At 36.3% G+C, this 21323-nt stretch overlaps 1 protein-coding gene across 1 annotated transcript in view; it reads right to left on the bottom strand.

Moving 5' to 3' along the window:
• Window positions 1–21323, bottom strand: part of KCNH8 (potassium voltage-gated channel subfamily H member 8) — a 197030-nt gene that overhangs the window by 26965 nt on the left and 148742 nt on the right. The window contains exons 8-11 of the mRNA XM_062567830.1: window positions 19433–19630; window positions 14754–14953; window positions 12472–12721; window positions 7747–7961 (exon numbers count right to left, since the gene is read on the bottom strand). Coding sequence (XP_062423814.1) covers window positions 7747–7961; window positions 12472–12721; window positions 14754–14953; window positions 19433–19630 — 863 coding nt within the window. The remainder of the gene's footprint in view (window positions 1–7746; window positions 7962–12471; window positions 12722–14753; window positions 14954–19432; window positions 19631–21323) is intronic.

The following is a 21323-nucleotide window of genomic DNA, read 5'->3' as shown; positions in this document are numbered from 1 at the left end:
TGGATTATTTTCCTCATGTTCCTTTCAGCCTCCTGCAGCACATCCTTACAGCCCATTATCTATTCATTTTAGGCTTAAAATAAAAGACTTGTCAAACAGAGAGAATTAATGGAAAACAATACTAAACAATTGAAAAGATGATTTAACAGCATCAGTAAGTCATGACCACAGATCATCACAGATCGGATCGGAAGAAAAAAGGAGACCATAGGTGGCTCTGTGTTATTGTTTTCAAAAATGTTTATAATAACTGAAGATAAGAAAAATGAGATGGGAGCATACTAGGAAAAAAAAATCTTTAAGTAAGAATACTGGGGATGAAAATGGAAAGGCCACCGAGACTGAAAGAGAAAAGACATACCAGTTTGTCCTTTCTGAATTATGTGTTTCTTATGGCATTATTTCTCAATGCTTACGCTTCATTGAAGGGTATATTAGAAACATGATATTGAAAGTGGTCAGTGGACTGATGACTCAAAGCCACCAAATATCATGCTTACCAGTGACTGCAAATAAAAAATCCTTATGGCTGGAAGACACCAAAAAGGGGTGAAATGTGGTTTGGACTAGAGCTCCAGATCACCCATCTCCCCTGCTGAGTGAAACAGGTAATTGCCAGGTTAAGGAAGTGCAGGAAGGACTGGCTGTAAAATTGCACAGGGAGGCAAATATTGTAGGACGATCAATTGTCTGAAATTAGTATCCAATTTAAATAGCCAAAGCTCCATCAAAACATGCTTAGTGTCATGAATATGGGTAGAAGAGCTGTGAAATGCCTTGAAAGGAGCCAGATGAAAAAGCCAAACCATTTCTCGCTCATTTAAAATTGGAAATAAAGTGTAAAACAGGTGAAAGAATTGCTCCTTTTTATTATTTATTTATTTTATGTATTTATTTATTTATATATTTTAACCAAGATGGTCATGTGCACGTTCTACAGGTGCAGGACGCTGCTACTTGTCCTTCCATAGAAATATAGTGAGGTTATGTGAGTATTGTCTACTTCAGCAATAGGAGTATTTATTTTGCAAAGGGAAGGAAAGTGAATTGAAGGAGACAGGGGTGGGAAAGAAAAGAGAGAAGAAAGAGGAATAAATAGAGGGAAGAAGTAGAAGGGAAAGAAAAAAAAGAGGAAAAAAAGGAAAAAGAAAGACCAGGTAGTCGCAGAAACATGGAAGAAAAATTAAATCTGAGTAGCTTGCAAAGTGTGAGAGAGCGCTGAGCAATATTTCACAGTAGCACCGACTGTAGAGTAAGCCACGCACGCAGGCTGCTAGGAAACCTATTCTCGCGAACACATCAGGCGTCACGTCGCAAAGCCAATTACGTGCTCGTAATTTTAAAGTGATTTTAGTTTTTGACAGTGTGAGGCGTATATTCATTCCTGTACGACACCCACTGGGAAGATGAGAGTTTTGCAGACCCCATCTCATACAGAAAGAGGTATAAAGGCAAAATGAGAATACAGGGCCTGGCAGGCAGGAAGCAGGGGATGGGCAGTGGTCGGGCGCTCGCGTAGGCTCCCTGACAGAACAACCGAGTTTTGTTCTCTGTGACTTCCAAGTGCACAGGGACAAAAGAGAAAGATAATCAGGAATATCTGAGTTTCTTCAGAATAACAGCATAGATAAAATATTAGTCTTCTGTTGCTTTGGGTGATTTTTTCACTTTTATATTTTGCTTGTAATACTGATTGTACAGAAACACAAAAAACGCTACTGAATGAGGGTCTCTCATTTTGCCAAATTTAAACCTACTATTCCACAGACATCAAACACCAGCGATACTGCAATTACACCTATAATAAAAATACATGACATATGCTGCCAGACAAGCTGCTATCAAAGGTGAGTGGTTAACATGCAAGTTTGTTTATAAATGACAGGTTTTCCTAAAAGGTAACAATCCACACCTACAAATTTCAAAGAATGGGCTTTTTGCCTTATCTAAGTAGTCACTTCTTTCTATACAGCTGCTGGGCAACATGACAAAATCTGTTTCCCTAAAAAAAGTCAGTTGGGATTATTTGGAAATCTTTTATGGATATTATTTATTATGGAAAATATTTTGGGACCTTTTATTGCTGTCCAGTGTACAGGATGAGCTATGATCTAGACTGGAGTGGAGGTGTTATGACAAAGTGTAGCAGTATATTAAGAGCTTCTTTAGAATCTAGTCCTTCAAGGTTATATTAAAACATAGGTAATATCCAAAAAATCAGTAGATTTTTGGCATCCTGAAAGGTAAACATATGTTTAAGTAATTATGTGACTGAAGTTTCTATTTGAAACACTTGCCAAAATTAGAAGCAACTATTTACAAAAAAGAGCATCCTTGATATTTTTTCCATAGTATCTATAGAATTGTAACTAGGATAAATTTGATCTGGTTCTTTGAAACAAGAGACTATTCATTTGGCAGACAATAAAGAGGTACTAAAATCAGAAATAACATTCTGTTTCCATGGTTTTGAATAATAGACAATCAAATATGTAACAGATAGAATTCCTTCTGAGTTATTACTTTATTGGGAAACAGCACTCAAATTCAACAGACCTATACCAGAATGTCTAGAAAAATCATGACTGAAGAGGCAAGAATGAATTTATGTCAAATGAATAATGCACAGAATGAGTAGGCAGACTTTTAGCTCAACTTTGGGCTTCCAGTTAGAATGTCTTTTTACTATCCATTTGCCTACAGGAACAAAACCATACCATAGCACTGAAAAAAAAGATAAAAATCTAGAAGTAAACAAATCTTGAAATAAAGTGTGATAAAAGTATACATGTGTATACTTTTAACATGAATGCTTAGCTGGAATGGGCCAGAAAGTTCAGCTTATTTTTGGGTAGAAGTTGCAGACATTTTCCTTTCCAAACTGTGCCTTCTATTTTATGCTACAGAGCTCTTAGAGCTGTTTCACCTTCAAGAACAATAGGTTCAGCCTATTGTCTAGTTTCCCAGTAGAAAAGGAGGGGTATCCCTTGCAATTTGTGTGGTATTGCTAAAAGCAACCAGAGCTTGATTATATTAAAAAAAAATCACTAAAGTTTTGTACACCAGCATTTCAGAAGGACAAGAATTAAACCCTATTTTTCAGACAATGCCTTTTGGGAGGAAAAAGCAGTTTGTTTTTATTGCTTTTTGGTTGCATTTTTAGATTTTCTTATTTTTTCTTATCTTTTTAATTTTATAACCAGGGAAGCTTGCAGGGACACTCAGTGTTCCCAACAGAGGCAGAATCTATCACCTTTTTCATGCAATCTTTGTCATTACATTTCATTTACACTGTAGATATACTCCAGGGAACCAGTCTTTCTCCCTATTTCAGAGACACAGTATTTCTTTCTAAAGATAATAGCCTTTCCTCCTTTTGGAGAGGGGGAAGGGAAGTTCTGTCTAAGGGGCAGGACACTATTTTTAACACTACATAAAAAAAACTGACTTTTATTAATTACCTATACTGTCAGCAGAGATAGAATTTTTGAGTCTTCAGGAATATCATCTTTCGCTTTAGAAAAAGACACATAGTGATAGTGCTCTAGTAAGCCAAAGATTGTGCCTGTGTACTTCGGGTCTTCCTTTGGGAGTTCATTACTGCTTGAGGGGCCAAAAAGGCCCCTTGGACTTTTATCACTCATGCTGTACCCTGCCTTTGTTTTTTTATAACAGATGAATATTTATGTAGACAGTATAGACACTTTTGTGTAAACATAAGAAATAATCAGTAACAATAAGTTGTTATCAAGCACATAATATTCTACAAATATTTACCTATCCTAAATTTCTCATAGAATAGTTCAGAAATATAAACATCTGTTACTGCTTTCTAAATATACAGAACAGCATGTTTTCCAGAATCAGTGGATAGTAAAGTCACTTCCAATTTCTATCCTATAATTATATTAGATGTTGTAAAAGCCTGCTTATGACTGCTTAGCCTTATCAAATCAGATACATGACTCTCACTGTCTGCTATATGTGCAATTTGTAATACATGATGCAAAAAATAATGGGGTGGGGAAAAGGTAAAAATCTGTGCAAACTATTTTATGACTATGATATCACAGCCACAGACCTAGAGAAATTGGTTGAAACATCTGAATGGCTGAATTGTTTTATGTCACCCCTCCAGCCTCCAAACAAATTAGCTTTTCCTAAAAGTCCTGAAGTCATTCAGTACATTTACAAGAACAGTTACTAGTTTCTCCAGCAGAATTTGCACAGAAAGCAAAAAACTCAGTTTATATAATCAACATAAAGATTTTTTTTCTAATTCAAATCTTATTGTGATAGGAATACATAAAAAGATGGCACAGTAGCACTGCCAGTGTGATTGCATACACATTAATGGATATATTCATAAATCACTTAAGGATTCCTGTTTTTAGAGCTACCATGAGGTCCCATTGATAATTTTATCTCCTTATTTCCATATCTCTCTGTTTCTCTATCTTAGTCATTAGAGGTTGAAATAGTTATATGATTGCCAGTTCCTGTACTTACAATCTCCTGAGCTTTTCTTCAAGATTGTTTAAACAATACTTTCAATCCCTCTGTACTAGACACCTGCAGTTTCTGCTCAATGCTAGAAAATCCTGTTATAATTCCTCTTTATTTTATCCCAAAGTGACATGGCTATGGAAGTCCTGGAGCATTTTCCAACATTACAACTTATCTAGCTTTTTACTGCAGATGGAGCATATTGTTGTACACATTTTTGGACTTCCAAATGGATCAAGAAAACAAACAAAACATATTTTCCTAGAGGTATCTGTGTGGGTAGGTGTAGACACATAAATTCCAGGATCAGGAAATTCCTGATTATTCCTCCCTTTTTGGTTCACTTTGTTATAACTTATTTAAAAGCACTATTCAATATTCTCAGTGATGAGCAGTTTCAACAGCACAAGGAAGAGGGTGGGTAGAGGATGGTTGAGACTACACCTTTCTGCAACATCACTTTTTTAATGACAGCTTAGAAGGTTTGGAAATCCACAGCCTAAGGCAGTTTTGGTGAACCATGACGGGAAAAGCAATTATGTTGTTGGTTAGGACTGAAAGACAATTGGCAAGTCATCATGGGGAAATTCATGCTATGCCAATTTACAGTTCACCTGACCCTAAATACTGTTACAGATTCATTTTCAGAAACATTACATTCACATTCAGTTGCAAATTTGTGCTCACTTAAAACAGCCAAGGAAAAAGAAAATGAGAAATTGATATATTCAAATGAATCAATTTAACTTTAAACTAAGTATGGAAAAACCCTCCAAACCCAAAACTTTCCATAAAGCTGCAGATGCCTTCAAGACACACAGAAGTAAAATCTCCCTATATCAGAGAGAGATCAAGACACCGTGTCACAGCTGCCAAACTCTCCCAATAGCACCATTTTCCGTCACATTAAGCGTACGTCGAATAGCCCACGTGCAAGTTATATTCAGGCAGACACAGTATTTTCTAGGAACTACATTCCTGGGTGAAGCACAGCAACTGAGTGGTTGACCAGGCGCACTTGCTACTACCACAGCCGTCTTCTCTCCTTTGGTGAGCCCTCTGTCTGTGGTGGCACAATCTTTTGCCACCCTATTCCTGCTCTTCATTCTTGCTGATAAAAAAAAAATGGTTGATATCTGCAAAGGGATCAGGATGAGATACACATGAAAAAGGTTGGTTCTACTGCAGGAAAAGTAATAGTGGAGGGGATAGTTAACTCCTCCAGGATGTAGGAGAAAGTGGCACTAAGAGATCCCTATGTGCTACTCAATGTCACTTATTAATATTATTGTAAAATCTTAAACCAATAGATTATAGCATGTAATATAGTATGTATTCACAAAGTCTGAACATATGTTCCTCTTTTAAGCAGGAAGGTGTTTTAATATGTCCTTCAGTGCTTTAAATTCCACCTTCACAAGTGAGTATGGGGAGATTCTTTCCCATCTGTGCACTCACTTAAGAGACAGGGGTAGGCATGGCCTCAGCTACCTCTAACTGGGTGGGGGAGTTGCCCTTAATTTTATGGAAGTGTAATGTGTATGCAACTGATATGTCAATCCTCAGAATTGTCAGCATACAAATATAAAATGATACATTGTGGGGATGCGTCAACCTCCATGACAAAGCTGGAGAGGAGAATGCAACCAACTGCAAACCCAATCTTTAAGTGGAATTATACTCTTTTTCAGATTAAGCATTTATTCCTCCCCCCAAGGAAAATGTGTTGGTTATAAAAGCTTCGTAGATAAGTACTCTCCCAACTATTGTCTTCAACAGTAAGAAGTTTTGGAGTATTTCAAGACCTAAATCAATAGGGTGCCTCATTTATTTTCCCCTATATAAGCCCATATTTGTGTATTTACACCTTTCTATTGCAATTGTTTATTGAGCATTATCGGAGAAACACTGGTGCCAATAGACACCTGGACAGTAAGAAACTTTTACACAGAGACATCAACTTATCACATAGATTGATTGTTTGAGCTGAAAAAAGGCTTTGGCACACAGTTCTTGCATGCAGTAGTCTTGTCAAGTCCTGTAGGCCTAGAGCTCCCTCATGCTAGCAATGATCACAGGCTCATGTGCTGCAGAAGAGTGCACACAACACTTTTCTGCACAGAAACACCTGTAAGTGGATATGAATAGAGGGGACATAAAGTCTGAATGTGTACAGGGGCATCCCCAGACTTCCTCAGAAACCAGCCAAGCTAGAGCGAATGGCTTTATAACAGTGAGTGGCTGCCAAAGCTACGTGGATGGTAACAGCCGCAATTTATGTACAGTTTCTATTTCATAGCTCTGCATGTCTGGGTGGTATCTACCGAAGCAGAAAACCTTTTTCTCCCTACTTTACACTCATTTGGCATGACATTCACAGGTGGTCCTGATAGTATCCTCATCCCTAGCCGCGTGTACTTCAAATACTCCTATTCTCCATGGGGTAAAGAGAATCACAATGAAAAAATAAATACCTGAACCATTCAAAGTTTGGCCATCACTATTATTCAGACTGCGTTAAGTATTTTCCCAGGCCCCACAATTTCATACCTGCACATGATTAAGTCACAAAAGGAGAACCTCACAAAAGTTTTTTGGTATTAAAATCTGAATATACATCTGCTACATAATTTTAGAGAAAACACTTTTGTAAGTGTATACTGTAGTCTTTCAGCAGTTCCTTATCCAGAATTTCTTGCAACTGTAGGTTTTACCACATTTTGACTATTTGACTTTTCACATAAATTGCTGGTTGAAATGATAAAACACATTTTTGTTGCAGTGTGATGAGAACCAACTCTTTCTTGTTTTGAACAGGTGTGGCACAGAACATTTTTAGCTATGAAATGACAGTGAAATGAAATTAATTTTCACTAAACTGGCTTATCAGGTTCTAGAAAAGGTGTAGATAAGTGCTTTTATTTGGATGCATGCTTTAAATAACTAGAAATTATTTTGAATTATAAGCCAAACAAGGAAAAAAATGTTTAAAGAAGATTGTTTTCTACTAAATGTTGTTTTCTGTAGAAAAGAACATGTTCTCTGTTTAAGACCTCATTAACTGATCAAAAATTCACGTAGGTAATGACTGAATTATCAAACAAATGAAATGAGTGGTTATTTTAAGGCAATCAATGTATTATTTCTTCACTATGATAAAATCATGAGCACTGGCTATGAGAAACATCTTAAAGGTAACATCTTAAAGGTAAAGCTGTAGAGACCTTTAAAGATACTCACATCACTTTCATGGCCTTCTCTTAGATTGTATGTAAGATCATGCTGTATGTCTTCAACAAACTTGTGAGCATACTCTGGGTAAAGGTCGAGCACTTCAAAGAGACCTTTGAGGATAATGCATTGGAGGTCACAGTACGTTAGAGCTTTAACATCTGCATTTGTTTTAATAACTTGATCCCTAATGGATAGGTTTGCTCCAATTAAATCTCCTTTACCTAAAAGAAAATATGAAAATGATCATCTTCAAAGCATGAATTCCCGACTCCTCTTTTGAAATATAAATCTGTTTAACACAATTACTGTATCTTAAACCCCATAGTTACTATTGATTTGTTTAATTACTAACATTATAAGATATCTCTCTCTAAAAGCTGTCTTTATTTTTGCAGGTGCAATGTTATAGGCAATTAAGGAGCAATCAAGGAAATATATATAAAATTAAGATTTACACCAGTAATTAATAGCAGGTGTGATTTCATACTTCAGGACATGAACAATCTGTTTCTAGCTTTCTTTGTTAAAATAGGAAGATGTTAACAAAGTATTTATAACAATGATATCACTTAAGCTTAGATCCTCAAGTCAAATGATACTTTTATTTAGAATTTAGATTGTAAAACATTTGCAATCCGTGATAACTACGGATGTATAGCCACCTCATTATGTAATTTAGTTGTACATGATAATAACAGATTTCCAGCTCAATTTGTCAAGAAATTTATGTCAAGAAAAAAGAATAGATTCTTAAGTCATTACAACTTCATTCATGGGCAAGACTGCCTTAGAATAATGGATGTATTAAAAATCACAACTGACTGTGTATTAAAGACTAGAGAAATTTATAATAAAAAGCTTGCATAAACATCTGCTCTGAAGCATAAAATCAAAAGAGCAATCAGTTAACTGGAGGTCTTTCCTCACAGACAGTCTTTACTAGGGACCTGGACAGTGGGGTGGAGTGTGCTCTCAGCAAGTTTATGGCCAATACTAAATTGGGAGGAGGAAGGGAGCAGCTGATGCACTAGAGGGCAAAGCTGCTATTCATAGAGACCTTGCTAGGCTGGAGAAGTGGAGCTGACAGGAACCTCATGAAGTTCAATAACAAACAAAGCCAAACAAAAAAGAAATGCCTGCGCCTGCGATAGTCCCTCCCCGTCGCAGCTGTACCAGCGGGGAGCTAAATGGCTAGGAAGCGGTTCTGCAGAGAAGGACCTTGGGGTGCTGGTGGACAACAAATTGAACATGAGATAGCAATACATCCTTGCAGCAAAGGCCAACCACATACTGGGCTGCATTAGCAGGAATGTGGCCAGTAGGTCCCAGGAAAGGACTCTTCCCTTCCACGTGGCTCTTGCCAGACCACATCTGAAGTCCATACAGAGTCCAGTTTTGGGCTCCCCAGTACAAGAAAGACTTTGACATAGCAGAGTCCATCTGAAAGAGGCCACCGAAATAATCATGGGACTTGAAAAAATGATGAATGCAGAGAGACTGAAAAACATGGGTTTTATTCAGCCTTAGGAAGAGAAGTCAAAGAGGGCAATATTATTATAGTTTTCAACTGCCTAATGGGAGAGTGTAGAGGAGTCAGAGCTAGATTCCTCTCCAAGGTGCACAGGGTTAGGACAAGTTGTAATGGGCGCAAGCTGCAACAAAGGCAACTGATAACAAATTAAGAAAAAGGAGTTCACCGTGAAAGTGGTCAAACTCTGGAATAGGCTGTCTGGAGAGCCTATGGTATCTCTGTTCTTGGAGATACTTGAAACTTGGTGAGGCTCAGCCCCAGGCAAGCTGAGCTAAACTGGCCAGGCTTTGAGCAGGGCTTAGACTGAGTAGTTTCCAGATCCAGTTGTAAGATCTGAAAATCCACCCAGCATGTGATTCCAGCTAGATGTTACACAGGAAATAGTGAACTCAAAGAGTAAGTTAGAATAAGCAGTCAAGAAGCCAGCCCTCTCCAAAGCTGCTTAAATAGGATAATTTGCTTGATACTGCTTGTGAACTTCTCTTTCTTTACATGGAGCTTGTCTAAATTTCTCAAAAGTGCTTCTCGTAAGCCTAGAATAGTGAGAGATTTTCTTTTACATTAAAAATTTCAGTCTCTTGAAATTGCTATTAGTATAAATGAGAACTAGCTCAGGTTAATATAAGAACAGTAAATTTGATAGATGACAAAGCAACATATTTTGCTACTTTTGCCGTATGATATTGTAATGATTACATAATAAAGTATGATACAAAGCTAAACAATACGTTAATTTTTACAGAAATATCATCAATTCTTTATATTTCTTTGATTATATTAAGCAGGTATTTGGCAAGCTCAATTTATCACAGGCTGTGTAAATGGTATATGATAAAAAATGTTTCAGATTTACCAGTATTGATTTTTAAATACCTTAATTAGAAACTGTTTAGATGTATTTTTGCATCACTTATGCATAATTTATTTGGGACAAATGTTAGACTTGTATTTGATTGCAGCTACAGTTTTGATGAAATAATATCAGCTTGAAAGACAGCACAGTATATCTGGTAATGATAATGTATGCTTTTTTTTTTCAAATGAAAAGCATGTAGCAAATGTGGTAGCTACTAAACTGAAAATTCTTATAGAATTACTGCAGGAGTAAAATGATTGTATCTTGAATATCAACATTTGCTACTTAAACAGAGTCATAAAAGATTAATCTTAATAGATTTTTTTTCTATATATATTTTTTCCATTGGAGAAAAGACTTATAAGGGTTTATGCAGAAATAGCTGTCTGATATGTAGCTGTGACATGCTAAATTACTAATTTGTTCTCTTTATGGATATTTTTTCAGTCAGTTATGGCTAATACTTTTAAACAACTCTAAGATGAATGCTCAAATAGTATAGTTATGCTATGCTAAAATATATTTCCTTATAAAAGATATCATCATAATCATCATTATAATGTATCAAATAATAGCTTAAAGGGGAATCAAAACAGCTTTATTTTATCAGATCATCTCATGTTGCATTGCAACCGTATTGCTTACTATGAAGAACAGTTCAGCAACCAAACACTATCCTACTGGAACTAGAATTATGAGAGTTATGAAATAGTAGTCTGGGAACACTGAGTACTCATCTAACATTGTCAGGGAATAACCTGCTCTCTTGGATTTGTATCACAGCAATAAAACACATTCTCACAGGGACCTACAAGTCTGATACATCTACCTTCTGCTGACATTAATTGAATTATCAAGCTCTCATTCACTGTAAAGAAACATTATTCCACTGTATTATGCTCTTTTTTTGCATTGTAATTTTATTAACTTTTCTCAGAAATTCACTAATCTTTCTCATTGCTGTCATTGCCACCATTACACATCAATGTTTTCATTAACATTTTCAGAAATGCCTGAAAATGTAATCATTAAGGGGAACTTAATTCTACTGGGCCAGCTCTTGACCTTTTGCTATATTTAAACTTATGTTTTCTGTAAGTCATATTTTATAGCTTTGATTTATCTGACCCAATAAAATGTAGGCATTCTATACCTCCTAATTACAAATGAGTGATAAAGTGATGTGGACTCTCAATCTAGCAGAATTAAAGAGTTATGAAACAAATATATATTATTTTTATATTCTAAAAAAAGACCAATCAAATGAATGCTAGTAAAATAAAGGAAATTCAATTACAGAAGACCAGAAGCTAGCATTATCAGTAGTCTAGTACAATCCCACAAAACAGGAAGGAAAGTAGAAAGGAAATGTTCATTTTAATTCTGCATTATAAGAACATTAAAAGTTATTAGACAGAAAAATGCATTTAAATCCACAAAAAGTATTTACATCATTATTAAATGATTCCTTACATTTAGAGTAAAATTTTACACCTTACTTTATCAGAACACTTCATAAACATTAAATCAGGAAAGTCTGATGGTCCCTTAGCTGAAGATAAAGTGAATCTGTTTAGAAGTCATTGGACTGAGCTTATTACTGAAATTTACAGATAGAGACACTTGACTCTAGATAAGTCAAAGTACTCATCTAGCAGACAACAACTAAACAGAATTTATTAGAACAGAATTTCTGGTCTTTCTCTGTTTTAATAAACTCAGATGATTGTTGGCAGCATCACTTAGCTTACAAAAGTAGCTCTTTGAGCCACCAGTGCCAGTAGAGCCGACAACGCTTGCTTTTCACTAAATGCCTGTGTGTATCTACACATTCATTGAAGTATGAGAGTAGGCTCACACTGCTTCCTTTCTCACTGGAGAGCATTATTGTGAGCATGACCTGGTGGCCAATTTTCATAAAATGTCTAGGAATATATATTCGATACACTCTGAGGCATCAATACTGCCACCAGATTGGTCGAAAGGAGCAAATCGTATCAAAAGTTAGTAGATATCTCCTTATATACAAAGCAGAAAGCATAAAAAGTTAGAAAACCAGGCTACAAATGAAATATTACACAGCTAACACTCTAGCAATTGAAGGTTCCTTAGGGTAAGAGACAAGGAAGTTTAAACTAAAAAATTTAGGGATACCTGTGTAGTATGAAGAGCAGATTCAAATACGAACAAATTCTTTCTCAGACGGCAAGGATACATTAAACAATCAGTTAACAGTGGTCTAAGTGATATTCTGGAGATGTCTGTACTTTCTCATTGACATCGGTCTTTACTTTCTACGTTTGAGGGCCTTCCTTTCTCTCCCAGGCTATAACCATGAACCTACCGAGGATCGCCAGCACCGTGCTGTCCTTCAGGACTTCCATGGAACCTGAGCACACAAAGTAGATCGCTTGCAGGGCGTCTCCCTGCCGGAGGAGGTATTCCCCGGGAGCACAGAAGGAGGTTTTGATATGCAGAGACAGAGACCTGAGGCAACCACGGCTGGCACACTCGAACAGGGAGAGTTGCAAAATCTCCTTGTTCAAGTGCATGGTGATGTCTGAACGCAGCTCATCAGGAAAGTCTTTTAAAAGCTGTCCAAAAAAGAGAAAAATGGGTGACGTTAAGTGTAAAAGATTTTTTTCGTCTTTCACAGAAGTGATTTGATTTAGTAGCCTGCACATACTGTACTGATGCAAAGATTTCCCCTTGTTGTTTTCTTTTCTCTCTCTCCTTTTTTTTTTTTAAAAAAGTGAAATACTTATGTCTTAGTTCTTAATAAATCTTTAGACTGATAAACACTGATAAATTTCAAGAATAACACAAAAAATATTTACCTTTATGAAAAAAAGACAAAAAAGCCAACAACAGTTTGTGTAAGAACTCCTCTTTTTGCACAGTTTTACTTTTTCTGAGTTCTTCTGGATTGTCAGAGCATGGTAGGCTGTTCTGCAGATTTTATTTTTGTGTGACAAAAACTGTTCCTATAAAGTGGCATATACACTGAAAATATTGCAAAAATAAATTAAGCTTTGATTTTCTTTAAAATTGCTTGTATAGTATTCCTTAACAGATTATATTGCCTCTTTTGTGGCAAAACACCTGAAAGTGGAATTCTGTGGGAAAAAAAGGTTTTATGTAGTCCATCTACCACCACTAGGCCTCTTTTTTTTTTTTTTTTTTTTTTTTTTTTTAAATGATTTTGCTACTGGACACTGAAGAGGTGGGAAAGGAATGGAGATAAGGTGCATCTCCATTCCATCTGTGGAAAAACCTATGGAAACTGAAAGTAAGATCTATATAATTTCCCTGTTTTGCTTTGGTCTTAATTTTAGACAAGTTCTCACTGCAGGCTGACTAACAGTTGATGAAATTTTTATCGGTTTTACAAAGTATCTGTTGCAGGACAGCAAAATTGAGAGGACTATCTTTCTGCTCAGAGACAATCTTCTGAGAATGGCATATAACTGTTAAAATCTTATATTTTCTCTTGTCAAGGCACCATAAAATCTTCAGGTATCCTCTTCCTTAGTTTGAGGGGATCTCGCACCTGAATGATACAGCCTGCTAACACTTGACCAAGTCAGTTTAGTCAAGGTTTTTGTCTGGATGGGAGGCAAAGTATGAAATACTGATGGTGTCTCCAGAGGCTGCTCTTCTAGCTCATTAGCTACCGACTTTCAATGGGACTGAAGGTGCAGAAGGTACAGAAACAGAAGTTGATTCTTAACCAGATCTATGAAAGCTTGCACAGCTAAGTGTTTTTTGTAGCTTTGAGAATCTCACTAGGCTCCTTCCATTGCTAGGATGCTGTTGAAAATCCCCCTTTTTTGTGCAGTTCCCATCACAAAAAGACCACATCAAAAAAAATGTTTTTAACCCCAAATCTTTTTTCTTGTTTCCACATTAATTTTAGAGGCTATTGAATTTTATAATGACATATATAACAACAACTCAGTATCTGAAGGGAATGGTTCATTCAAACAAGAACTCCAGCTGAGAGAAGTCATGATTTCTTCTGGAGTATAATAAAATATTACCTTGCCAAGTCATTTAAAACTAGCAAGTAAATACACAACCAGAAATCTGTCTTTTCTTTTTGCTGTCCCGTTACTTTTCACATATTAGTCATTAGTGAAAAATAAGGGGAAATAAATAACATGTTAACATCAAGACAGCATCTTTTAGGTCAATCCACTTATTTACAGGATTTTGATGAAGAGAAGAAGAAAATGCAGGATGGAGGAGAGGACAGTAAAGAAGTCTCTCCTTGAAAAAACAACAACAACAGAACATTTCAGTGTTTAATGAAAAGTAAAGAACTCACTAGACTGTTTCTGGCATCACCCAAACGGTTTCTAATCAATGACTCCTTATGTTTCTGAATTATGAGGAACTTAGCTGGCTCTGTTGAAATTTGAATAGATAATACGGATCCGTTCCAAAACGGATGCTTCAGCAGTACATTCCTCCTGAAATAACCCACCTTTATTTCTAGGCATGTTTCTTTTAATGCAAAACTTCACACAAAACCCAGCATCACAAAGAGAAAATTCAAAATAACCCCCAAGGTAAGTCAATAATCAAAACAAACAAACACACGACCCCTGGCACTCCTTTGGTTACCTCATTGGAATCAATCCCGTTATTGACAGACCATGTGGTTTGGAAATATTCAAGCATCCTTTGCTTTAGCTGCTGTGGCAGGTGATGGACCCGTATAAAGTCCTTTAGATCCTTGGTTCTTGTGTGATAAAGGGACCATCTGGAGTACATCCTCTGAATTATGGCAGTCACATTGCCAAACACCAAGGCATGCATCAAAGCTAGGGAGCACAGAAGTTATATGCATGAGTAACTTGCTCTACACTAAAATGTAACATAGAAAAGAAAAAATAATTTTCATAGAAAAGCAGTGTTTCCTGATTAAAAGATAAAGCAAAGCTTTTGAGTATTAGATCTCTACTAGAAGTATACACCAGTACTCATAGTATTATTTATTTTGTGTCACTAGCAGTCATAGCTACGGAACGGGGTAGCATCACACCTAATGCTGTATGGTCATCAGATAAAAAACAAAGGAATGTCCAAGCCAAATTAAGTTTATAGTCCAAGAAAAAAGGCAACAGATGAACACATGTAAGAAGGCAAGCTCAGCAAATAATGTAGAATGATTCATTTGTATAAAACTACACTCAGATGTTCAGTTACTAGCTAAATAGAATATAAGAGTTAGATTTCAGAGAATTCACACAAAAAATACAAATTCAAAGCATATATGAATCTACACATAATGAGGACCCATGTGCAGTGGAATGAGATTGTAAATTATATTCAGACATGTATCATATTCTAGGGAGTAGGATGTTAACAAACAAACATAGATGAAACATTGTAAACCAGAAAGTCAAAATTCAGGCTAAAAACAAACAAACAAAAAAATACATTCAAACCGACAGCTTGATTTCTTATGTTTCTTGAGGAGGTCAAAGATGTTGTGAACTTGTTTATTAGTAAGTTCTGCCGTAGACGGATTTGTCTGCAATTAGAGACTGGCTTGGGAATAACAAGACCAGAAGCAAAATTGAAGGAATGCTTTCAGATACGGTTTGTCTCTGTTCGTCTGTGCACAAATGTACCTGCTGATTATCAGTGGGAAAAAATCATGACTGGATGGTCTGTCATGTGGTATTGACCTGAGGTATATAATATACACATTTACAAATTGTTTATCGAAAAAACCATTAAAGAGCTTGATTATTACTCTTAAGGGACACCCATCTTTACAGCACTTGAAAGCAAGCAGATGGACTCCACAGAGCAGCTAAGGAAGAGGTTTATAAACAGGACGAACAAGACGCTGACCTTGTCTGGCAATTTACAGAAGTCCAGGGTGAGTGGAGATGAGAGGAACAGCAGGAGGGAAGAATGCATTTTGGTGGTTAATCATGCTTCTACATGGTAGGAACATGCAGAAGATTCTTTAGTTTGGAGAGTAGGAAATTTTTACAGGCTGAGTCAAACATAAAGGACCTAGTAATAATACTTATGTTTTTATTGAGAAGGGAGTTGAGAAAAATGGAGAATGCGCTCTGCTCTGATGTAATTTCACAATACAGTGTGCATTCCTGTAGAGGTGATCTGCCGATATGAAGCTAATAGGAGTCCATTAGTAATATTTGCCACTCTTCTGTAAGAGCGACAATGCTGAAACCTAACACATTAAAATCCATATGAGTCTATGTGCATGATATTGTGCATTTTCTCTTCCTCTTCTTCATATATCAATACTTCATACTTCAAAAAGTACTTTAAGAGAAAATGCAAGACATTTAATTCAAATTTCAACAGCTTCAAAAATGACAGTATATAACAGGAAGAGAGTACAGAATTAAAGTACACATTCAATGCTTTGTACTCCTGAATTAGCTATACATTTCTGAAATAAAACATCATTAGTAAGTGAGCAATGCCCCTCACTAAAGTTTCGCAGGCCATGAATAAAATCACCTTCACATTACCTTGTGAACAGAGGAATGAGATTTACAGGTGAGTAACTGAGATATTAAAATGAAATGATTCGGTGTTTGCTAATTCAGAACATTTTACTTTCTATAAGAAATCTATTAGTTAGTTTGCTTGAAAATCAAGCAAGATAAGTTAATAATGTCTAGGAACTGTATTTCATAAAGCAGCCTTGATTCTCATGGATATTCTAATTCACATTTTTATTGTTTAAAGAACAGAGGAACACCTTTGATCCTAGAAGGGACCACAGCTACTAGGCTGGGTAGTGCCTCTTAAAAAATGCCACTTTAATCACTTACACATGAGGGAAGACTGATAAGTAACAGGATGTAAACTCAGCAGCACAAGGCAGGAGGTGGGCTGGTCTGATCCTGAGCGCAGAAGAAATTTGCTTGTTCCTCCTCTACACTCAAAATGTAAATGCCTTGCTGAAAGAACATGACAAATGCAGGGCAGCACAAGCTGCTCCTTGAAGACAGCTTCAAGGAGCAGGAGGACAGTTCCGAATTATACTCTGCAGAAGCTGGATGCCCTAGAAACTCTGGTTAAAGTGCTAACGATTAACTTCTCTCCCCAATTTTAGGATGAAATATTCCATAGGATAAGATGGTTTATCTTTACAATATTACTTGTCTAACCTGTAACTGTCAAATTCATACATAACAAGAACAAATACTTAAAGGCAGGCAAAAGACAAGAATATAAATTGTTTATCTGCTGAATTAACTCTGAATTATCTGCTGAATTAAGCAAACTTCTTATATGATTTTTTCTTAAGACATTCTTTACATCATTTTTACATTGAAGTATTTGAAAATTAAAGATCAGCAAAAACTACACACCAAAACATGTTTTAAGAAATGAAAATACCTCATACCTTAAAATAATACAGATTAGTATTTTATTCCTAATAGAGTTTACTGACGTGTGCTCATCAGTTGGCGCTGTATGGTGCTAACTCCTGATTTCCTCAAATAAGGACTCAGATAGAATTCCTCAGCACAATTCCTCCAAACAGCCTGCTCTGCTTTCTTACCTGGATGTATATTGCTTCCTGGACTCTCCCAGATGTAAAGTTGTTCTTCTGCCCATTTGCCTCTGAGTAACTTTATTTTTCAGTTTTCTGCTCCCTCTTACTATTTTCAGCCCACTAGTTCTTCACAATTGCTCAGTGCACAAGCATACTAGATGTAACTCTCAGTAATATAAGAAATGAAAAACAAATCTATAAATGGACTAAATAATGGATGTAGGATACTTTGACACTCTTTTGTACTACTAAGTTTGCAGAAACTCTGCTGTATCAAAGTGAATTAAATATTCATCAATGTTCAGAATATCTCTTGATTTCTTAATAGAAATAAAAATCCTTTCTTCATTTTAACAGATTTTATATAATGAAAATCTTATTTCACAGGGACCACTTTATATTTTATGTTATATAACATTATACCATCATCAAAGATAATTAATGAGTTTCTTGTGTTTTTATGACATTGTCAAAATCAAAATGATATCATTCTTGGATGATTAATTATATTACTGCCACTCATTTTCAGGACAGCGAAAAAGGCCAATAATTCACTGAGCATTTTTTTTAGTACCACTGGATGCTGCAAAAATATAGTTTACTGGATATTCATCATGTTCCATGACTTCTGAGTGTCAAGTTACCAATTTATTTCTGACAGGAAAATTTATGCTGCAAAACTCACAACCAGTGTCTTGCAGACTAACCTTGGAGAAAAGCTGGATGGTAAAAACACTTGCTACTAATTCTAGGGCCCCAAGAAAAAAATGAAGGAGAGGGTGCTGTAACAGTGATTTGCCTTTTGCCCTTCACATGCACTATGTCATCTCTAAGTTGTATGAAGCACACATTATGAAATAGCACAGATCTTTTTTTGTTTGTTTGGAGAAGATGAAGGCAAAGAGCTGCAAGGTGTCTTCTGCATTGGTTGCCTCCTGCACTGGCTTGGACTTACCAAGCTCTGCAGATGACACCAACCTACTAGCTGTGACAAAGTAACTCAGCAGAGAGGAGGTGACCACAAAGAGCAAACTGTTTTCCCCAACAATAAGAAAAGGTAATTAATCTAATTAAATAAAAATAATACTAAAGTAATTAACATGGGTAAATGAAAAAGAAACTAAGAACATGAAATATGACAAAAGTATTGCAATTTTAATGCTAATAGAAGCAATGTTACAGTAAAATTTACTTAGTGATAACTAAACTGTTTTTTCATTAAGATATAGAGCCATCTATGGCTCAAACGATTCTCGTAGCTCTGAACTCTCTGCCATCTTCTCTCTGAGACAGCCCTTCAGGTGGGCATATGCAACAGCTCCCATGCCAGATACGTTGTTTTGGCTGCCCACCTCTCCTCATCATCTTTCTGAGAGGTGCTGAAGTGACTGAACTGGGGCTGAACGTGCACCAATTATGTGACCGTTTGGAAAAGCTGTGGTACAAGACCAAAACGCAGGTGCTCCTCTAGCCCATGGATGACTCAGTAATTACCATAATAGGATGAACCGTATTTTATTGGGGGTGAGAACAGTCTTTGCAGACTGTGAAGATTGCAAATATTTCTAAATATTTCCAAATAAATGACAGTTTATTCAATGTGACAGCCACAAAACTATTTCTTTCCTTTGCCATTTTAAATTAACTTTGTTGCTCTTTTTAAACAGAAATATTGCAAAGTTTCAACTTTTATTTTTCTCATCCCTAATCCACAACTTTTTACAAGATGCTTAGCATTTATACCTACCCCCAATCAGCATTGTGCAAATGGAGAATATCTTTTCAGCATCAGTATTGGCTGAAACATTTCCAAACCCAACACTGGTGAGGCTGCTGAGGGTGAAGTATAGGGCAGCTATATAGGCACTTCTGATTGATGGGCCTCCTAATGTGTTATTGTCATAGTAAGGAGACTCTATACGCTTTCCTAGCTCATGAAGCCAACCTGAAAAACAAAGTATAAAAAGAGACTATTAAGGAACACTGACACCATGAAAACTTCACATTCTGTAAAACAACATAAAAATACTGAGTTAGAAGACACTGCATTCCTCATACAATTCCAAGAACAAAAAGAACGTTACAGTATAGGAAGTTATGCAGCATGTAAAGGACTATGTCTCTAGAGTATTTAATTCTATGCATGAGTACTTACGATAAGAACGGGATTTCTGCATGGAAATCAAGTGTTTTTGAATTACTTATTATAGATCTAATTAGACAACTTACAGAATCCATTAAGCCACAGAAAAGTCATCACCTAATAACACTGCAGCAAGAATGCAACTTCGATTTCATTCTTTCCATTAATTACTATTTGGAAAGCTTTTGGAAATTCTAGGACTAAACTGCTATAATAGTAATTACATATTTAGAGCTTTTACATATTTCTCTTTACAGAAAAACAGATTCAGAAAACTAAGCACAACTCACAAACCAAAATTAATTTTCAAAAGATGCTTCACTGACTATTTTCGAAATTACTCATTTAATCTTTCTTTTCACTTTGCTAAATGAGTGTACGTTTGCTAGAAAAAGTAGAATTATATAAGTGCTTCATAGATATTAAACACAAACAAACAAAAGAGACAAAAGTATGCAATTTCCTCTTTGGAAAAGGATAACAAAGAACCTGAATGAGTTGTGTATACACAATGCTTTACAAAAACAAGATAAAAGAAGGAAAGATAAAATTCAATTACCATGCCCAGTTTTGCCTGTAAAGCAGCTTGCTTTAGAGTGGGAATGCTTCCTGAATATTCAGGTAGAACGATCATAACAAAATATGCCCGGCATACAGATTTTGCTTTTAGAAAAATTAGTGCGAGATCCCCCCCATCCTGAGCTGAGGGCTTGATATCAAGTCACGTATGCACTGATAGACTGAATCACTTTCTGAAGCTTCATACCACTCTCACTTCATTCAACTTCCACTTCTTCACTGTGGCTGAATCCAAGCACGAAGCAGGTGAAATACCCCTGTACACATTTGCAAAAGCAGGTGACAGATTTTAAATATCTATCCCAACACTTCTAATTAGGTTGGGGAAAAAGTCTGTAAATTCTATTTACCTCCTAAAGCAGATTTTTTAGTCATTATTACTATCAGCAGTGCTATCGTACAGGGCCATCCTCATCTCCAGACCACCTTGCATGCTATCCTACAGAGATACGCAAGCCAAAAGGCTTGGGCAGTGATCACCTAAGTCCAGCCATGATCCTGCCAACCCACTCGCTGCAGGTCAGAGAACTTAATGAAATGCACAAATGAAATGAATGAATGGAATGACTCCACATTCTCATAAGTACAGAGTGGGCTGGTTTACCTTGCCAGCGTGCAAGAAAACATATGAATATCTCCTTGATCTTGCCTAAGCAGAGCATTTATCACATGAGGTTGTTTTACATTTGTTGCTCCTAATTATTTAAAATGGAAGGAAAGGTAGTCATTTAACTGATACCAGCAACCCAACTATACTACCAGTAGTGACAGCATGTATTATCAGTAATCGCCCAGGGAGGGCAAAAGATAAGACAGTTATGTCCCATTCACAGTCTTGATGAATCCTAGTGCCTCTTAGAGATGTCTATGCAGCAGTAATTGATGAACGCTAATTGGCACTATTTAAGTGTACATA

This window comes from Rhea pennata, chromosome 2, assembly GCF_028389875.1.
Source record: "Rhea pennata isolate bPtePen1 chromosome 2, bPtePen1.pri, whole genome shotgun sequence".
In the NCBI taxonomy this organism is placed as follows: Eukaryota; Metazoa; Chordata; class Aves; order Rheiformes; family Rheidae; genus Rhea; species Rhea pennata.
The sequence above is the reverse complement of the archived record's forward strand: the minus strand, read 5'-3'. Positions and strand labels throughout refer to the sequence as shown.